Source organism: Cryptotermes secundus, unplaced genomic scaffold (assembly GCF_002891405.2).
Source record: "Cryptotermes secundus unplaced genomic scaffold, Csec_1.0 scaffold1894, whole genome shotgun sequence".
Classification (NCBI taxonomy): Eukaryota; Metazoa; Arthropoda; class Insecta; order Blattodea; family Kalotermitidae; genus Cryptotermes; species Cryptotermes secundus.
The window spans coordinates 1,114,068-1,132,586 of record NW_019718027.1 but is presented as its reverse complement, the minus strand read 5'-3'; the positions used below and the strand labels follow the sequence as shown (position 1 = coordinate 1,132,586).

The window sequence follows — 18,519 nt, the reverse complement described above, 5'->3', positions numbered from 1 at the left end:
TAAATAACAACTTGAGAGGCTCCTCGAAAGCTATTTGGAATTTCCCAAAATGTGCATAAAGTAAAGTACCTTTGTTATATTCTGACTTGGTAGATATTGTTAAATATAGGGGTGCCAGGCACAATAGATCACTGTGATCACGGTGAAAGGGCCAAGAAGGCCCACCCCTTATACATTCATACATATAAGTGTTAGCATGACTAATAATACTGGGTTCTGGATTTGATGATTGGGTTTATTGGCACTTCCTTACAATTACAGTCAGTCATAACAGCTCACCCATTAACTCCTCTGAACGATGTTTATCCGACAAATCTCTATGAAGAATCTCAGACTGATCTCTCACTGCCTTGAATGCATGAATCAGCTCCCTTTTATAACTTGTAACTGTTCTTTCACTCGCCCTTACTTCGGGCTCCACTTTGTAATTGTTTCTTGGGGTCTGTTCGAGGTTATTTGTCTTACCTTTCGCTAATCACTTGACCTGCACCACTACTGATGTCAGTCACTGATGATGCGGGAGTCCGGCTGCGATCACGGGTCCGATTCATAGGCAGTTTCTCAGGGGCTTTAGGATGGATGAAAGGTGAGGGTGAATCGCTTGTCTCCTGGACAGTGGGATTAGTGGGTAAAGACGGGTAGAGCTAGATTCTTTCTCAGGGCTTACGGGCCTCAGGTCGAAGGGGAAGGCCTTTGGGATCCTGGACTTAGACACACTTTATGGGGGTTGTGAAGACACTTAGTGATCACAAAGATACACAACACTTAATGTATTTGTAATGTAAGAGTAAACACTGAATTTATTAAATATCAATTACACAACACCTTCTGGGCTGTTCGGTAAGGTTAACTTCTAATCAGAGACTCCCTTGAGCCCGCGTTTAGTCACTCCTCTATGATTAAGAACAATGTGATTTATACTGTAATTTAACTGATAGCTCCTCCCCGGCGGGGGTTCTTTCTTTGAATCCCATTGGCGTCACTTTTGGAGAGGGTGGTACAACTTCCAAGAGTAACCAATGAGGTCCAATGGTCATAAGTGGTTGGCTGAGAGGCAGATGACAATTTGACCTGCTTATTTAAGATTTATTTGTAGGAAATCTCAGCACAGGTGTTCTGGCTTAAATCCCAAGACTCGCTGGCAGCGTGAGAACTGGAGAGGCGCGATTTCTACCCCTTTATGGCTCTGTTTTTCCTAGTTTTGGCTTCCTGTAAACAGGTGAGCGTCGCACCTGTGGACTTGATGCTACTACTAATCCCCTAATCTTATTCGAACGGTTGAAGTGTTTGAACCCGTGCAGGTGTGGGGTCTTTGCAATGATGGTACATACAAGTACCTTTCCTTTCGCTGTAGTTATTCGAAGTAATGGAAATACTTATTAATGATAATTACTAAGTGTGGNTTGACCTTAGTAAGACATGAATACAGTGGTTGTCTTGGTGATTCAAGTTGGTTACACAATAACATGCTCTGTCTCTTTCTCACTTCTCTTTGTAAGGGCTTTCTTGGGTCACTTCACTCATCGTATCGTAACACACAGGTTTTTTTTTCTCTCTTTTTTTTTTTCGTTGCACTGTATAATAACTGCACTTATTGTCACGTAGAGCACTTGATGATGGTGAACTGGTTCAGCCAGTTTAATTGACATCTTAATCCTAATTTATAGCAATTGATATCGTTCATTCTAATACACAAATTTCCATTCACACTGCCAAATGCCATGGTTAAGGGGTCATGTTGGGTTTCCTCACCGGAGCGGGAGTTGGGTATGGGTATTATCCGCTCTCTTTCCTTCTGCCATTTTCCGTTGGATCCTCTGGCTTTCTACCTAAGCATATGCTCACATCGTTACTTGAGCTCGAATAATTAAACGGGGGTCAGATTTAGATCCCTCTATCGAAATAGTTTGCCAGTGGCAAAAGTATCGCGAATCAATCCTTTCTCAAATCGTCGCTTTTTAGGTAAGGTTTGAGGTGTTTCTGATGGAATAGGCCTCGGGGCTTTCCGTTCTCGTTGACGAGTTCGTACATTGCCGGGGGCTTCCTTCGCAGAATGACGTAAGGTCCTTCGAACGGCCTCTGAAACTTTCCCGTTGACCAGAACCAGCTCGCCTTCATTGGGGTTTCATATGGCTCTCTTTACATTTCTTTTGTTGCGTCTGGCTTCTGATTTCAATGTTGCTTTAGCGTAGGCCTTTAACAACTTTGTAGGTAAATCTTCCTGTTCAGGTATCTGGTCGGGGCTTTTCCTTAAGATATCCCTGAATATATCGGGTTTTGCGCTACCTTGTAATAACTCTAAGGGTGCGTAACCAGTGGCACTGCTGGTGGAGGTATTTAGCCATTTCTCTATGTAAGAGATCAGTTCAGGCCAACCTTTGTGGGTAGTGCTGCAATATATTTTGAAATATTTACCCAACTCGCGCATGACGCGTTCTGTTGGGTTACTCTCGGGATGCCTAATCGGGGAGTATTGGGTTTGAATCCCTTGTTTGCTCAATGCATTTTTCCATGAGGGGCTGGTAAATTGGGATCCGTGGTCCGACAGGATGGCTTCCGGTTTAATTACGTTGGGGAAGTAGTGATTTTCCAGCTTGTGGAGGCAGCTCCTTGTGGTGGCTGTTTTCAGCGGGTATAGGGTGACATGCCTCGAGAAAACCTCCAAGCATACCAACAAGTATCTTACGCCTCCACGACCTGTGGGTAGTGGACCGTAGAGATCCAGGGTTACTAGTTCCCCCAGTTTCTTTGGTAAGTGAGACTTGCTTTCGATCTCATGGGCCCGGTTTGGGTGCTTCACACGCTGACATGCGTCACAGTGAGCGACCCATTTTCGTACCTTCCTACCTAGGTTCTTGAGGTAGAAGGAGAACGAGATCTGATCCACACACTTGTCAGTACCTTGATGTCCTAACAAGAGATGTGTGAATTCAATTACCTCGTACTCTAAGACTTTAGGGAGAATTGCCCTCCAGTACGGGTGTGTCCTGTCGTTTTTGCAGTACAGGATATCATCTCTCAACATGTATCGGTCCTTCATCGCTGCTGGGTTCTTAATCACTTCTGCCCTGATCTTTGCTAATGAGTCATCTTCCCTTTGATACTTCGCCAATCCCCGTAGTTCCTTTTTCAGGGAGGGGTCGAGACCTAAGTCGATTTTGGCGACTAATATTTCCGTAGGTTTTCTCACGAGGTCGAGGCTTTCCTTTGATGTGCCGACCGGATTTCGGCTTAGAACGTCCGCGAAGTGGTTGTTCGCGCCGCTAATATGCACAATGTTGAGGTGAAACTCTTGCAACTGCATCACCCAACGCGTGACCCTGTTTGATGTTAAAGTACAGCGCTTTAGGAATGACAAAGCTTTGTTGTCAGAATACACAGTGGTGGGATATCCAATCACGTATATTCTGAACTTTTGCAAGGCATAGACCACTGCCAGCAGCTCCTGTTCGCAAGTAGAGTACCTCCTCTCGGTAGGGGTCAATACTCGCGAAGCTGTGGACACGATGAGTGTCCCTCCGGAGTCGTCTTCTTGTGTTAGTATGGCACTAATACCTAACTTGCTAGCGTCAGTGTAGATGGCGTACGGCAGACCATCGCGAGGGTGGACTAGCTGGATGCTGTGAGCAAAACTTGCCCTCAGCTTCAGGAACGCTTCCTCCTTCTCTGGCGTCCACTCCCATCTACCCCCTTGTTTCAGTAGTGGAAGTAGCGGGGTTACATAATTTGCGTAATTAACTATAAATCTGCTGTGGAATCCGCAGGTCCCAAGGAATTGCCTGAGTTGTTTACAGTTCCTAGGCATAGGATAATGCAATATGGCGGCTATCCTATCCGGATCAGGTGATACACCACGTTCATCGATTCGGTGTCCCAGGAAAGTCACCTCTGCTCGACAAAAGAGACACTTAGAGGCGTTTAGGGTAAAGCCGGCCTCAGTGAGTCGTCTTATCACGGTGTCCAAGTGAGTCAGGTGTTCATCGAATGTCTTCGAGTAGACTAATATGTCGTCACAATAAAACACAGTATATTCATCGGTGCCATTGCCTAACGCTAATTTTAATGCTCTGACAAACCCTGCCAAGGAGTTTCGAAATCCGTATGGCACGCGTTTATACTGGTAACAGGCAGAGTCGAAGAGGAATGCGGTATATTTCCGCGATTCTTCATGTAAAGGTACCTGTAGATATGCAGAAGTAAGGTCTAGTGATGTCATGAATCTAGCTCCATTGAATCGCTGTAATAATTCATGCATCGGGGCCACTCTTTCCCGATCTGGTTCGGTGAATTGGTTGATCTTTCTTGCGTCTACGCAGATTCTAATCTTTTTTCCTTCCTTATGCACCACAGAGAGGGGATTAATGAAGGGTGAATCACTAACTTCCAAAATATCGTCCTTAATGAGTTGATCGATTTGTTCCCTAATGGCCGGTCGGAGTGCGAAGGGTACTGGCCTGGAATAAGCAACAGTAGGCTGAGTGGTGTTCACGTGAAACTTGTAGCTAAACAGCTTACATTTACCGGGCCTCGCAGTCATGAATTCTAGATAATTAACTAATAACGCATATAAATTGTCTTTCTGTGGTCGGTCAAGGCGAACATTTGATTCAATCAAGTCAGCTAGATCTGATTTTTGCAGTGACCTCGAGTCTGGGGTCCTGGGTTCGGAGGATTGGGAGGTGGATGGGGAGTTCCAGTACGAATGCAGTGCTCTCTCATAGGCTTGATTTGCTGCGTCATCAATAAAGTTGTCTGTGCTCCCGGCACCAGACAAGTCAAGGAATGATCCTTCTTGGCATTCAATATCACTATCTATAAAAGGGTCACACTCAATGCCCTGAATTGAGGTACTTTTACCTAATTCACATTCAGGCTTTCTAGGGCCTTTTGAACCCACTCGGGTTCCCGCAGCGCATAAATTAACTTGACTGAGAGTACTCGCTTCGCTGGAGCGGTCGGGCTGGGCTTGCTTACCAGGATCAGCTGGGAGGGTGTGGGTCACGGTGCAGTCAGCTGTGCGAGTGGTTCGTTGACCCATGAATCTGGCTGACGGTAGTGGGGTGCCTTTAGGTTTACCTTCACTGTTCCCACCTGCCTGTACTCCAGGCACTTGCTTGAATTCAAGTTCTCTAACCACGCCGTCCCTAGCGTATCTAATCACGCTTTTACTGAAGTCTAGCGTGAGGCCATGTTCACGTAAGATTGGGCAACCGATAATGGCAGCACCAGCCAGCTGTGCGGTGATCAAGAAGACCGCTTCGAACAAGTCTTCGCCGATGCTAAATTCTAAAAGGACTTGCTGCTTGATTTTATTACTGCGCCTTCCGAAGGCGGTAACTAAGACAACATTTTGGATAGGCAGAGTCGGGACTCGAACTCCGCTCTTGGTCAATTCCGATAGGATTCGTTCGTGCAGTATGTTTACCTCGGATCCTGAATCCAGTATAGCGTCTAATTGTAATTCCGGGCTCAAAGAGATTTTGACGGTGGGACACTTTACCAGGTCTTCTTCGTTGATAAAGAAAATCATGGGCTGTGACGTCATGTTCTCTGTGTATCTCTCCTCTCGTCTTGACTCATTACTACCTGTGAATTTTGTGGGGACCTCTGAATTACTGGTTTTATCGTGGAGTGCTGTCCGGTCCGTAATGGCGCTCCTTTCTAGTTTAACGGTCGGGCCGTGTTTGCACTAGAATGCCCTTCTTCTCTGCGCCCAGGGTTGGTGTTGAAATTAGGGGCGTGGGGATTTAGAGTTTGTCTCGCGGCACTCCCAGTGGGTGAGTTGTTCCTTGATTGATGTCTATTGTTCTGATGTCTAGATGAGCCGCTGTAGTAGTCATTGCGTCGGGAAGGGCTCATCTGCACATTCCGTACGTTCCTTTGGTCGTGCCGTTGGTAATAGTGGCCTCGGGGGGGTTGATTCCTTCGGTCAGGATCAGGTTGTTTTTGGTGAGGGGGCAAATCGTACTGGTCGCATCCTTCCTGGTTCTCCATGATTTCTATTCGTTTCAACACGTCAAGGGCCTTTGCTACCGTACCTAGGTTCGTTCCTAGCAATATCCGTTGGATTGCTATCGGGAAATGAGGGATTATCGCATGTATGACTTCAGATTCAGTGGGCTTCGGGTCAAGGTAAAACGCGGAAGTGGCATGTTTCAGGAAGTGCGCTGAAAGCGACAGGCCGGATTGGCGGCTATATTTAGATTGATACAGCTTACATTTGACTAAACTCTGCTGGGCCGAAGACCACCATGCGTTCAAGAAATTAGTTCTGAAAGCTGCGTAATCCGCTAGATTATGGCGAATTGCTTCGATCCATTGTCTGCCTAAACAACCTGTGATGGATTTACATGCTATCGACAGCTGGTGAGCCTGGGGGATGTTTCTCACTGTCATGAATTCGTCCAGCTGTCTGAGGTAGTACACGGGGTTGATCCCGGTACCTTCGTCAAACTGAGGGAGCGAAAAATCGGAAATAGGTAATGGATTGCTTGCGACATGTTGGCGTACAGGGGCATTCACTCGCATTACATTATCACCCTCATGCATGCATATTACACATGAACTCAGTTTACATGAACACAGTCCGGTACTATCACTACACGTGGTGGCGTGTGGTGAAAGTACTCGGTTGGCTTGGGGTAGCGGAACAGGTTCACAATTCTCATCATTCTGAGGTATACTACTTGATCTAGTTGCGTCAGCTTGGCAAGATAGCTGGTTTTGTATCTTGTTTATGGTTGAGTCTATCCTGTCTATCCTGTTTTGTACCTGTTCTGCTTCCTGCGACCTTTCTCTGTTTAATTCATCAGTACGGAGAGTGACTTCGTCTCTCACCATTTTTATTTCGTCGGTAACCCTTTTCTCGAAGTCGTTCCTGACTTCCGTCAATTTCACAGAGAGAGTGTTTGTGTTGTTTTTCGTTTGGGTGGCTTGTGAGCTAACTTTCTCCTCTAGTTCAGCAAATTTTTGTCTAGCTACTATTAGCTCAGTTTCCGTTTCAGACCGGAGCTGCCCTACCATTGAGGTGAGTTTCTCGCTTTGGGTTCGGAGTTTGTCTGTGAACTCTTTGCTGACCCTTTCTTGCTCTCTTTCGAAACGTTGTATGAGTCTGTCATGCTCTACTTTAAAATCAGCTCGGACACTCTCCTGCAATTTGCATATCTTTTCCTCAACACTTTGTTGCAAGGAATTAACTTGGGCACAAACGCTCTCCTGTGACTGTCGTAATGAACTAACTTGTGCGCTGACACTCTCCTGTGACTGTTGTACTGAACTAACTTGTGCGCTAACACTCTCCTGCGACTGTTGTAATGAACTAACTTGTGCGCTAACACCCTCCTGCAGTTTGTCGCTACTGCTTGAGATAGCTTTGAGCACTTCTGCAAACAAATTTTGTAGCATGGCCTGAGTGACAGGCTGACTTACTTCGTTGGCTATGCTTTTTATTACAGTTTTTTCTGCGGTGTCAGGGTTAACTGCAGGATTTGAACTCCCGTCCTCTGCTCTGATTTCTAGGGGGTTTGCTGTAATTGACGGGGTGGGACCATTATCGACTACACACTCTTGTCCGAATGTTTCTGATTGTCCGCACGGCCAATCGAACTCGGTCTCCCCGGCCGCGGAATCACTCTCCACTCCTACAGTCCCTATTGTTCTGTTTCTTAACTCTTTGTTAGACATTGTGCTCTTACTGACCTTCGCAAGTGCGTGATGTCGGTTGCTGTGTTTGTTGAGTAGGCTGTGGCTCCGTCCGGGTTGTCCTCGTCTCGTTGCCGTTGGCGTTGCTGTTGTCGGGGTTGTAGAGTTGTGGGGGTTGTGTTGGGGGGGGTCTTCCGTTTCCTTCGGTGTTTGTAGTTGGTGTTAGCTGCTCCTCCTGGCTTGACCCTTCTTCGCTGAGACTTCAGGCCCTTTACGTTGGATGCGCCATGTTGTAACTGTTCTTTCACTCGCCCTTACTTCGGGCTCCACTTTGTAATTGTTTCTTGGGGTCTGTTCGAGGTTATTTGTCTTACCTTTCGCTAATCACTTGACCTGCACCACTACTGATGTCAGTCACTGATGATGCGGGAGTCCGGCTGCGATCACGGGTCCGATTCATAGGCAGTTTCTCAGGGGCTTTAGGATGGATGAAAGGTGAGGGTGAATCGCTTGTCTCCTGGACAGTGGGATTAGTGGGTAAAGACGGGTAGAGCTAGATTCTTTCTCAGGGCTTACGGGCCTCAGGTCGAAGGGGAAGGCCTTTGGGATCCTGGACTTAGACACACTTTATGGGGGTTGTGAAGACACTTAGTGATCACAAAGATACACAACACTTAATGTATTTGTAATGTAAGAGTAAACACTGAATTTATTAAATATCAATTACACAACACCTTCTGGGCTGTTCGGTAAGGTTAACTTCTAATCAGAGACTCCCTTGAGCCCGCGTTTAGTCACTCCTCTATGATTAAGAACAATGTGATTTATACTGTAATTTAACTGATAGCTCCTCCCCGGCGGGGGTTCTTTCTTTGAATCCCATTGGCGTCACTTTTGGAGAGGGTGGTACAACTTCCAAGAGTAACCAATGAGGTCCAATGGTCATAAGTGGTTGGCTGAGAGGCAGATGACAATTTGACCTGCTTATTTAAGATTTATTTGTAGGAAATCTCAGCACAGGTGTTCTGGCTTAAATCCCAAGACTCGCTGGCAGTGTGAGAACTGGAGAGGCGCGATTTCTACCCCTTTATGGCTCTGTTTTTCCTAGTTTCGGCTTCCTGTAAACAGGTGAGCGTCGCACCTGTGGACTTGATGCTACTACTAATCCCCTAATCTTATTCGAACGGTTGAAGTGTTTGAACCCGTGCAGGTGTGGGATCTTTGCAATGATGGTACATACAAGTACCTTTCCTTTCGCTATAGTTATTCGAAGTAATGGAAATACTTATTAATGATAATTACTAAGTGTGGCTATTTGCCGGGGACGATTACAAACTGCCACATTGCCCGAATATAAGTCACCATGTCGAACAGTCCATTGTTCTCTCATATTCTGTAGGTTGTCACAGGAATCTTATGTTGAACAACTTGCTGCCTAGTAAGGACTCATTTGTTGTAGTTCGTTGTAGGAAAAACATGATTCTGAGCCATTGCTCAGCAATGGACGTCTGCTCCGGCTCCACCATTCTGGCTTTCAGCCATCATGTCATGGTATTTACTATGGAAAATAAAAAAGTTCAATGGGTTTCTATAAAGTGACAGACCCATTTGGTCAGAATGATCTCAAAGTGTTTTTTTTAAGGAAAAACAGCCTGTTAGAACCATTTTTTAATTTATTTCCGTCTCTCAAAGTGAATACCAAGGTGGTTATTTGGAATGGGATATGACTCTCTTCATATACAATTATCACCACATCTAATCTGAAACTATACAACTTCAGCATTTGTTACATTGTCATTAAATAGCACTCTATTAAGTCACTGCGTTAAGTTCAGAGAAAATATTAAATATTCATGATGAACATGTTTTAAAAAACAGTGATTTACTGGAAGAGTGGAATAATTTAATCAGCAAAGCATTTGGTTATGGCAGGTGATGAAGAGTAAGTAAAATAGAAAATTTGATCATAGCTCCATATCTTGAATGGCATTGTTATGAATTCAATGGATGGAACAGATTTAATTATTCAGGCAGTTTCATTTTCGTTTTATTGAAGTTTATTAGATGAAATGAATATCCATCTACATACAGTATGTGTCTGCATGGTTTGCTGTCAGGAATCTGACAAGCATCAGGGCTCATGATTTTGTACTGTAAGCGGCAACATGGTGAGTGATGTGCACATTGTGTGACATGAATCAGCAGTCTTATGTGAATCCTTAGGATCCAGTTTTGGGATTGCATGTGTTAAATCATGCATTTTTGTTTTGTCTTCTGCATTCAAGCTCTGATCTATTTATGGTAGCACTTTTGTTGGAAAAGTCCAAATTTTTCTCATCTTTTCAGTCCAGTTTCCCACTCAACACTTAGTAGAGTTTATATCCAGAAGATGCCAGTATTGTAGTGTCCACCATACTGTCCTTATTTGTACCTGTGCTACTGTGAAAATGTCCATGAAAGTATTTCATTTTGCATCATTAAAGATGGCTGGCTGCCAGGGGAAGGGGGAGGTCACCTGACAGCATGGCCATCGAAGTCTCCGAACTTCTTCCTTTCTCCCTGCCTCTTCTAACAACATGAAATGCCTACTCCATGTGCGACGTTATGGGACTACTCTAGAAAGGTTACCTGCTTAAAACAGTGGCCACTAGCCCGTCAAGTCTGTTTAAACTTTGAAGCAACATGCAGCATTTCTGTGTGGTGAAACAGTCCAGTTCAAGGCAGATAGTGAGTGCTGACAGTGTCAATCTCAGCGCAAAGGTTTTCAGTGAAATTGTAGTGAACTCAAACAAACTAATGTCAAGTGCATAACAAACTGTGAGTAACTGCCCCAAAACATGGTATATATTACTATGTTTAGAGCATGTATGGATAATACTGAAAGAACTTTTAGAAAATGATGTCTTGCAATGTTTCCAAACATAGGCAGAGTTGTCAAAATACATGTGTATAATCAAAAAGTGAGTACATCAAGGTTACTTACTGCATAGTGTATATTAGTGACAACTACTAACAAGTATAAATTTATAAACAGAATAATTTTGTTTAATTGACTGTCACACTTTACAAGCTTTCATGATGTGTATTTGTACCAACCGTCTTACAATGCATACAATTTCACCTTTCTCTTCACTACATGTTTCGGCACTAATGTGCCATCTTCAGGTCTGGTTTTGTTTACATCAGACCATTGCACTGTATGCCATCATGTCTCCTTTATAAAATGAAGTGAAGAGGAAGATGAAATTGTATGCACTGTAAGATGGTTGGCACAAATACACATCATGAATGTGAATTAGTGCAACAGGACGCTAAAATATAACTTTATAAGCTTGTTCATACCAGGCAATAGTTTTGCTGCTCTAAATTCTGTTTCGTATCGTGGTTCCCAAACCTTATCCCTTAATAAGTCCTACTGTGTAAAATCAGAATATGTAAATAATCATAGAGCATGTACATCATACACATTCTTCTCATTCATCTGTTAAGTGTTTTTTCTCTCACACACCAGACCCACTCACCCCAGCCATCACACAAATACATTTTACATGGTGTATTGTTACATGTGCCATACAAATAAACGTTTGATTTATACAATTGGGACAGATTGTGTGCTACTTCATTACAGAAACAAATGTGCCAGAAGTATCCCTATTATTGTGTTTAATACTGGCAGACAAAAATTAACCATTACACGTTTGTTAGAGCAAGCTTCCCTCAAATATTTTTCACACATAGAGAGAAATTATATTATGGAAAGTAGTGCTGGATTTACATATAAGCAAATAAAGCCATAGCTTAGGGCTTCACAGTCTGAGGGGCCTCAAAATATCAAGAAGAAATTTAACTAACAAAGACAACAGAACATTCTGTTGTAAAACTTGGAAGATAACAAACACCTGACCACATCTTGTCCACATACATGTACATACATACCATTGTTATCTTTTGGAAAACAGTTATGAGCTTCATCCTTATCATTGCTTTGGACCTCACAGAATTATAATCTAGCCCTCATGACAAGCCTCTGTACTATCACTTATCTTTGAATTTCTCAACAGACTGTTTCTTACTACTGTGCCTCACCTAGAGGTTCTAAGGAAGAGAGCATGGTTGTTGCTGAGCTTGCATTAGATGGACCAGTTGCTGAAAATGAATGTAAAACATGGACAGTAAATATGAGGATTCCTCCAGCCCCACCATCAATGCTTAACTCTTGCAGTATCATTGACTTAACCTACAGATTGATGGTAAGCTGTTATGTCATGGTGATAAGACAACATTATTTTATGCATCATATGAACATCATAGCATACAAATGACCCTACTAATACTGTAGTGTATTTATAAGTGTAATCAATGCAGCTGTATTAAATGCAAAGGAATTTTTTCTTAATATTTCAGGCCCCATTTTAGAAGTGCTTGTATGCATGCTTATGAATACTCTTTTTCCTAGTGGTTTAGAAGTTTTGAGTGTAGCTCTTCACTTTTTCTGTCTTTTTTTAATGTCAATTTTGGTTTCATTCCACCCCGTTCCTATCCTGTCAATATGTATTAAATACCCTCTTTGTAGGTTTGTCTAAGTTTTTTCTAGCTCTTCTTCATTGTATTGCAGTTCGTTGTTTGCTAGACTATCATTTAAATTAAGTAGAATTGAGTCATGGTACAATCATTATACCTTGCTTGAGGAAATATCAATAAAAGTTTAATTTCACCTTTGTTGGAAATTCTTCACAGTATTAGTGGCATGTGAGGCCGAGTTGGATGAGCTTTGCATTTTTTCATCACTAATATTGTTAACCCGTGAGTTAAAATTTGGCCACTAGCCCCGTAATACTTGAAGATTTAAAAATCTATACCTGGACAATAAAGTTGAAGTGTAGGTTGTTTGTTTGTTATTTATTTTACTGTTAACTGTTACAACACACATGGACTGACTTTTGACTAGTTAACCGCAAAATTTGTCTAAATCCTCTGAGCTGTAAATTTTCTATTGTTTATTAGGGTAACACTATTGGAGACGACACCACACACTGCTAGAGGGAACAACACACAAGCAAGGGGCATATTACAGATTGCAGACGTAGCAAAACAATGGGCTAATGAACATAAAAACAAGCTGCTGAAATAAAACGTCTAGAATAAATCACATAGCTCTAAACAAGTGGACGACGCCAGGTGGAATTGGATTTTATAAAAGAAATGAGAAAAAAATTTAATAGAAAATTGCAATGATTTTAATTTTATTTTTGAGTGAACTGCAGCGCGTTGTTTTAGCGCACATCAGAGCAGTGTAGCAGGACACTGGCCATCATGACTGAAATATTTTAGGATTTTTTTCAGTTTCCCAGGAATATGTCTCATACTAATTAGCTCTTAATACAATTCCAATACATATATATCTCTACTGTCACTTTTTCTCTGCTACCCATATCTGAACTTTACACTTGGTTTCATCACTGACACTTCCCTATATTTTGTCCTGCCTTGTGCGTGATAGATCCCATTATGAAACAACAGAACTATATACCTGTGCAAAAATGAAACCTGTCTAATGTGAAAATGCTTAGGTGCTAAAGTATTGGTAAAGTTCTCCCTTTGCTTAACTAATATGGGGGAGCGGATGTGTAGACCTGCATTTTCTTGACCTCGGCACTAGATGGAGGTGAGTGGTTAGCTTCACGCCCTGGCTACGTTCCCTTCAGGGATACCCATTGGATAGGAGGCTGGTTAGGCCCCAGAGCTGGTCTGGACAACATGGAGAAGTGAAAATTCTTGCTCCCACCAGGACTCATACTCTGACCCCTTGGTCATCCAGGCCCTGCTTAGGTGCTAGGAATTTCTTAATAAACTGGTTTTAGAAAATTCCTTATTGATAAAATATCCATCAACGCTTTCGGGCTATGGGTGGGATGGCTGGGTTTCAGTTCCTAGCAAGGACAAGAAATTTCTATTCCAAAATATCCAGGCTGGCTCTGGAGCCCACCCAGCCTCCTATACAATGGGTACCAGGGGTAAATTGGCAGGGGCATGAAGCTGACCACTCATCTCCATCAAGTGCTGAGGTCGAGAGTGGTGAACCAAATACCTGCATTCGTCCTTAAGTTTTCATGGCATAGTGATTATTTAAATCCAGGGACAACTTTATTACGCTTAAAACTGTGATAATAGTAGTAGGGAATATGATTTTACAGTTACAGTTTTCAACTCTGTTACCTCATAGGTGAAAGCTGTACCAAAAGGATTACATCGTGAGTTGATACATTGCACATCTATTATTATTGGAACAGTTCCACTGCGACAAAGTTCCTGTCCACAACAGGCCTTACCTACACCAACTGCACCGGCTTCTGAGCCAGTTGCAGCTCATATGCGTAAGTTGAATTCATATGCACCACCTGTATCTCTGTCCAGATCAGTTGATAATTCAAAACGCTGTTGCCAGATGGGGAAGAAAACGGAAATGCGTAAGTTAGAAACACTGCTCTATTTCTATCCATATGATTTAATAATTCAAGCCACTGATGCGAAAAAGAGGAAGAAGCCAGGACAGTTACCCTGGCTTTGTTAGAATCACTGATTTTCAAAAGTAATTGTGCTTCTAACATTGGGTACAATTAACCCATGTGATCAACATGCCCTACAATTCGTTCAGCCAAGCCTGAAAAATTGGTAGATATGTGTTCTAGAAAGATGACCTTATACAAAACCAAACTATTTTTCTTTGTTTTATGTTAAAAAGGCATGTTGCATTGAGATTTCATATTTTTATATCCTTATTAGGAAATAAGGAGGTGTTAGTACACTTGGGAACAAAGAAAGTCTTCTTAAAAATAAATATTTTGACCATATTTTATGGGAGCTTTAAAAAGTAAACAATTTCTACTTCTCTTACTACAAATTATGGCCACTAATTTTCATAGCCCACCGTCCTATGAAAGATTACATTCTTGGTTTTCTTGCCACCTGTTTCACGCTGGTCTCATGCTTGGCTTATTCTTCAACCCTGAAGATGGAGGTGATATGTTCCTCCGAAACCTTGGTTGACTTTAAACCAACTACACGCCGTTATTTTAGAAGATAATACTCTTCATAATCACCGCTGTGAAAATCTCAAAGTTGATGTATTTTACATGGTCAGTCATCTGAAATGTATTTGATATACGGTACGCAGCAGACAAGTATATGGAGTTAGCTGTACAAATACTCCTGTCTCCAGGTTACTGGTTGTCATTCTACTGACATATGTATTGCTTTTATTTTAATAATAGTGACAAAAATTTGGATGAAACAACAACATATCTAGCTCAGCAGTAACACTTTTTGGATGTACCTGCAGTTGAAACAGTGTCATTAAGTACCTAACCCAATAACAAGTCGGTTACAGAATACTTTGATTGTCTCATATATATGTAGAAAAATGCGTGTAACTACATAATTTGAATAATTACTTATTACCCTGAGCTAGATCTGTAAAATAAAACCCCTTATAGATTTGAATTTCCTTAGAATTTAACACAAAATCTTTACAGTTGTGGTCTATTAGGTTATGTCACCATGAAGTCTAGTAGGTTCCTACAAAATGCTGGTAGCCACCTATCGCACTACATGTTTCATAACTCAGAAGACCACAACCCAACTCTTCGCTGCCATAAAAACCAAAGGTCTGATATATTTACATATTTATGTGGAAAAGCTGAACCTTGTATGCTGGTTAAAGGTAAAAGACAATATCAGTTTTACATGAACAGATTATTGCAAGACTATAAGATTATGTATGGTCTTCCAGGACATGATACCGTTTAGTTTGATGTATAGATACCAATGTATCATCCTCAAGGTAGAAGAGACTAGACGTTCCTATGAAACTTTGGATATCTAACAAAATATATGCCATCACATCTTGGAAGATAACAATTGTAATATTCACCATCATGAAAACTTAGAAGAAACAGAGTAGTAAATTCATTCTCTATATTTTTCAGCTCTGCCAACGTATGAAGAATGCATGCATTCAGCAGCAAGTGCTGGTTCCTCTGATAACAGTAAGCACATGCCTGGAACAATGGGGTACAATCCTCGGTACCCATATTATCCTTTGCAAGGCACTGAGCCAGACAATCCAGCTACTGCATGTTCATCATTCAAGTAGACTCATAAGCAGTTGTCCACATGGAAACAGTGCTCAGTTGTAACAAACTGTGAATGATGTCAGTTTACAAATTTTCACCAATGTTAGAGTTTATTGTCCCTTACCAATACTACAGTAATCAGCATTTATTTCTCTCTATGTTTAAATATTCCAGACCTCAGTAAGTTTTGATGAGTGACTGTCATCTTCCTTGTATTTCATCTCTTTCTTTCTTTTTATAAAACTTCAGTGTATTGTAAGGTTGCCAGATTTTGTAAAATAAAAAAAAAGGAGTGATGTCTCGTTGCTTGTTTGTAACATTTTTCACAACCAATAGGCTATAAAATATACATAATCGGTCCCGGCTTAACCCACGAAAACATATCTTCCCATTTCTTAAGATATATTTGATTATGTTTGGCCTGGAATTTTAACTTCTTCTGTGGAGGAGTCTTTCATGGATCTTCTTTGCCCTCAGACATTTTTGCTAACTTGACTCTGACTTTCTAGCGAAGATTGAACGGATTAAAAATACACTATCACAAACAACCTCTGCTTTGGTTTAGAACCTCAAGTGTTGCCAACATTCACAAAATGCAACATAACGAAAGAAACTATAACAGTGTCATTTTCCAAGGATTACAGAAATTTTATGATAATATTTAACCCATGAAATATAATTCACAATGGACTTGAGTAAAAAAACTGAGAATTATCCACTCCGGGTAAACAATAAACGGAGGAACAAAATTTGGGTGAAAAAACGGAAGAATCCAGGGAAAACAGGGTATCTGGGAACCCTAGTATATTGTAATATTTCGGGTAAATTTGCAGTATTTTAGCTTTTTTTTTTTTTCTTTCTTTCTTTTTTTCCAATATTATATTTAAGCATCCTGTTACACTCTATAGGATATATGATATAAATTCCATCCTAAGTGTAACAATTTATTTTAGGTCTTGCGTTTTGCCTTCTACACTACATGTTTCGGCCACAAACGGCCATCATCAGGTGTATGCACTCATTATAAGTTCCATGTATGTGCTTAAGTAAGTACTTCTGAAGATTTTCATTGTAGCTTATGTTAGTGAAAGTTTAGAATATGTTCCTCATATTGCGTTAAGAAAGAAAGACGTGATTCAGTTATGTCGCTGGTGCCTATGGGCACACCTTTTTAATGACTGTTGAATCATAGCCAATATTTTAGAGCTGCACATGATCAAGTATGTTTTTATATTATGGTAAAATCCATTTTCCTGAAATGGCATCTAGCTTATATTCCATTTTCCTGAATCATCATCTTGAACTTCCTTTTTATTGTCATAGTATACAGGGATAGTCATTGGCATGGGAACAGTAACTTTCACATGTGGAGTGGATCTGTGGCTTGCAGTTTTGAAGATAACATTTTCCAGTCTGCTGTATCCTGTGGATTTCATTTTCAGTTTATTGCAGGCTGGGACTACACAATCATCTACATGCAATTTTGTTAAATACTTCCCAATACATGATTCTGTATTTCAGCATCCCGTTGCATGTAGTGTTGAAGTGTGGAATGTAGAAATGTTGCAATTTTGATGGAAGATAGACAATGGACACTAATTCCCAATACATGTTTGACACTGAAAAATGTATGAGGGAAAGTGAGGTAAAATCCGGACCATACAAGTACGGGTTTTGATCATCAAAGAAGGAACAGAAATCAATGAATAGTGGGGACTGGGAAAACGCTGATGTAAGCAGTAGCTGAGACTCATTCAAAATGAAGTGTTTCTGATGTAATCCAGGCCATAGAGTCGTATTTATATTTCAACCACAATATACGTCTTAAAGGGTTCCCAATGGGACTAGTAATGATTGAACAGAGTTTATAGTGCACATTTCTAATTTAGTGTTCAGGAGTGTTGAAATATGTAAACAAGTTTTGCAACTTCAGGACTAAGTACGATATGTTGAAAAGGCCGCGCCATAGCCCAAGCGGTTAGTCACTGGATTCCCACGCAGCGGCCCGGGTGTGGTCAAGTGGGATTTGTGGTGGACAAAGTGGCGCTGGGACAGGTTTTCTCCGAATACTTCATTCCACCAATTGCTCCACAATCACCCTCACCTATCATCTGGGGCTGGTACAATAGGCCAGAAGTGGCTGCAGTACAAAGGACTTAGTCCCACCCCACTAGCAATAAAAAGATTCTTTTAAACTTTTGATTTGATTTCCTTAATGCTGTGATTCCCAGACTTTTTGACATGGCGTCCACATTTTCGCTTTCATGAAACCCATATTCCTACCACATTTTTGGGTTGAAATAAATGTAACCCTTTGCACCCATATTTATATTATCCATCAATTAACTCGTAATTGGTACCGTACAAAAACTGAGTAAAATGTTTTAACGTGTTATATGTCGCCCATCGCTGAACAACGAAAACAATCGAAATTGTGAGTTCCCACAGCGAAAAACAAATTCCCAGACAGGCCGTTGCCAAGAGATCGTCCAAATGATAGAAGCGGATATCCATGGAAACACTACATGCCGCGAATTAAATTCTAACAGCGAGTCTCCAAGGTTACAACGAACTGTTAGAAGCGTTACGCTACAACGGGAAATATTGCATTTCCGAAGCAACGGATTATTGAAACAGCAGAATAATGCATTTTCTAAGCAACGGATTTTTCAACCAGCAGGAACAATGCACTTCCGCGGTAACTAGCAAACCGAACTGTTAAAGCCGGTGTTCACCAATCAGTTCG

General features: G+C 41.6%; 2 protein-coding genes across 6 annotated transcripts in view; one reads left to right on the top strand and one right to left on the bottom strand.

Annotated features, from left to right (window-relative positions):
• LOC111863073 (arrestin domain-containing protein 3) overlaps positions 1 to 16,078 on the top strand; it is a 28,926-nt gene extending 12,848 nt beyond the window's left edge. For all 4 annotated transcript variants that reach the window (XM_023849099.2, XM_023849177.2, XM_023849339.2 and 1 more), the window contains exons 6-8: positions 11,703 to 11,891; positions 13,865 to 14,015; positions 15,627 to 16,078. In XM_023849099.2, coding sequence (XP_023704867.1) covers positions 11,703 to 11,891; positions 13,865 to 14,015; positions 15,627 to 15,793 — 507 coding nt within the window. In that variant the 3' untranslated portion in view covers positions 15,794 to 16,078. The remainder of the gene's footprint in view (positions 1 to 11,702; positions 11,892 to 13,864; positions 14,016 to 15,626) is intronic.
• Positions 4,008 to 8,296, bottom strand: LOC117282196. Of its 2 annotated transcripts, none has more exons than XM_033750855.1 (2): positions 6,069 to 8,296; positions 4,008 to 6,026 (listed from the first exon to the last, which is right to left on the bottom strand). In XM_033750855.1, the coding sequence occupies exons 1-2, from the start codon at positions 7,681 to 7,683 to the stop codon at positions 5,662 to 5,664; spliced, it is 1,980 nt and encodes a 659-aa protein (XP_033606746.1). In that variant the 5' UTR covers positions 7,684 to 8,296; the 3' UTR covers positions 4,008 to 5,661. The 2 variants fall into 2 exon arrangements, with proteins under 2 accessions (XP_033606746.1, XP_033606765.1); XM_033750874.1 differs by having other exon boundaries at positions 4,008 to 7,280; positions 7,323 to 8,295.
• Positions 16,079 to 18,519: the final 2,441 nt, after the last annotated feature.

Coding starts and splice junctions, on each gene's coding strand:
- LOC117282196 (XM_033750855.1), bottom strand. CDS start 7,683: ATGTCTAACAAAGAGTTAAGAAACAGAACAATAGGGACTGTAGGAGTG. Junction 6,027..6,068: donor CCCTCATTTCCCGATAGCAA/TCCAACGGATAT, acceptor GTACGGTAGCAA/AGGCCCTTGACGTGTTGAAA.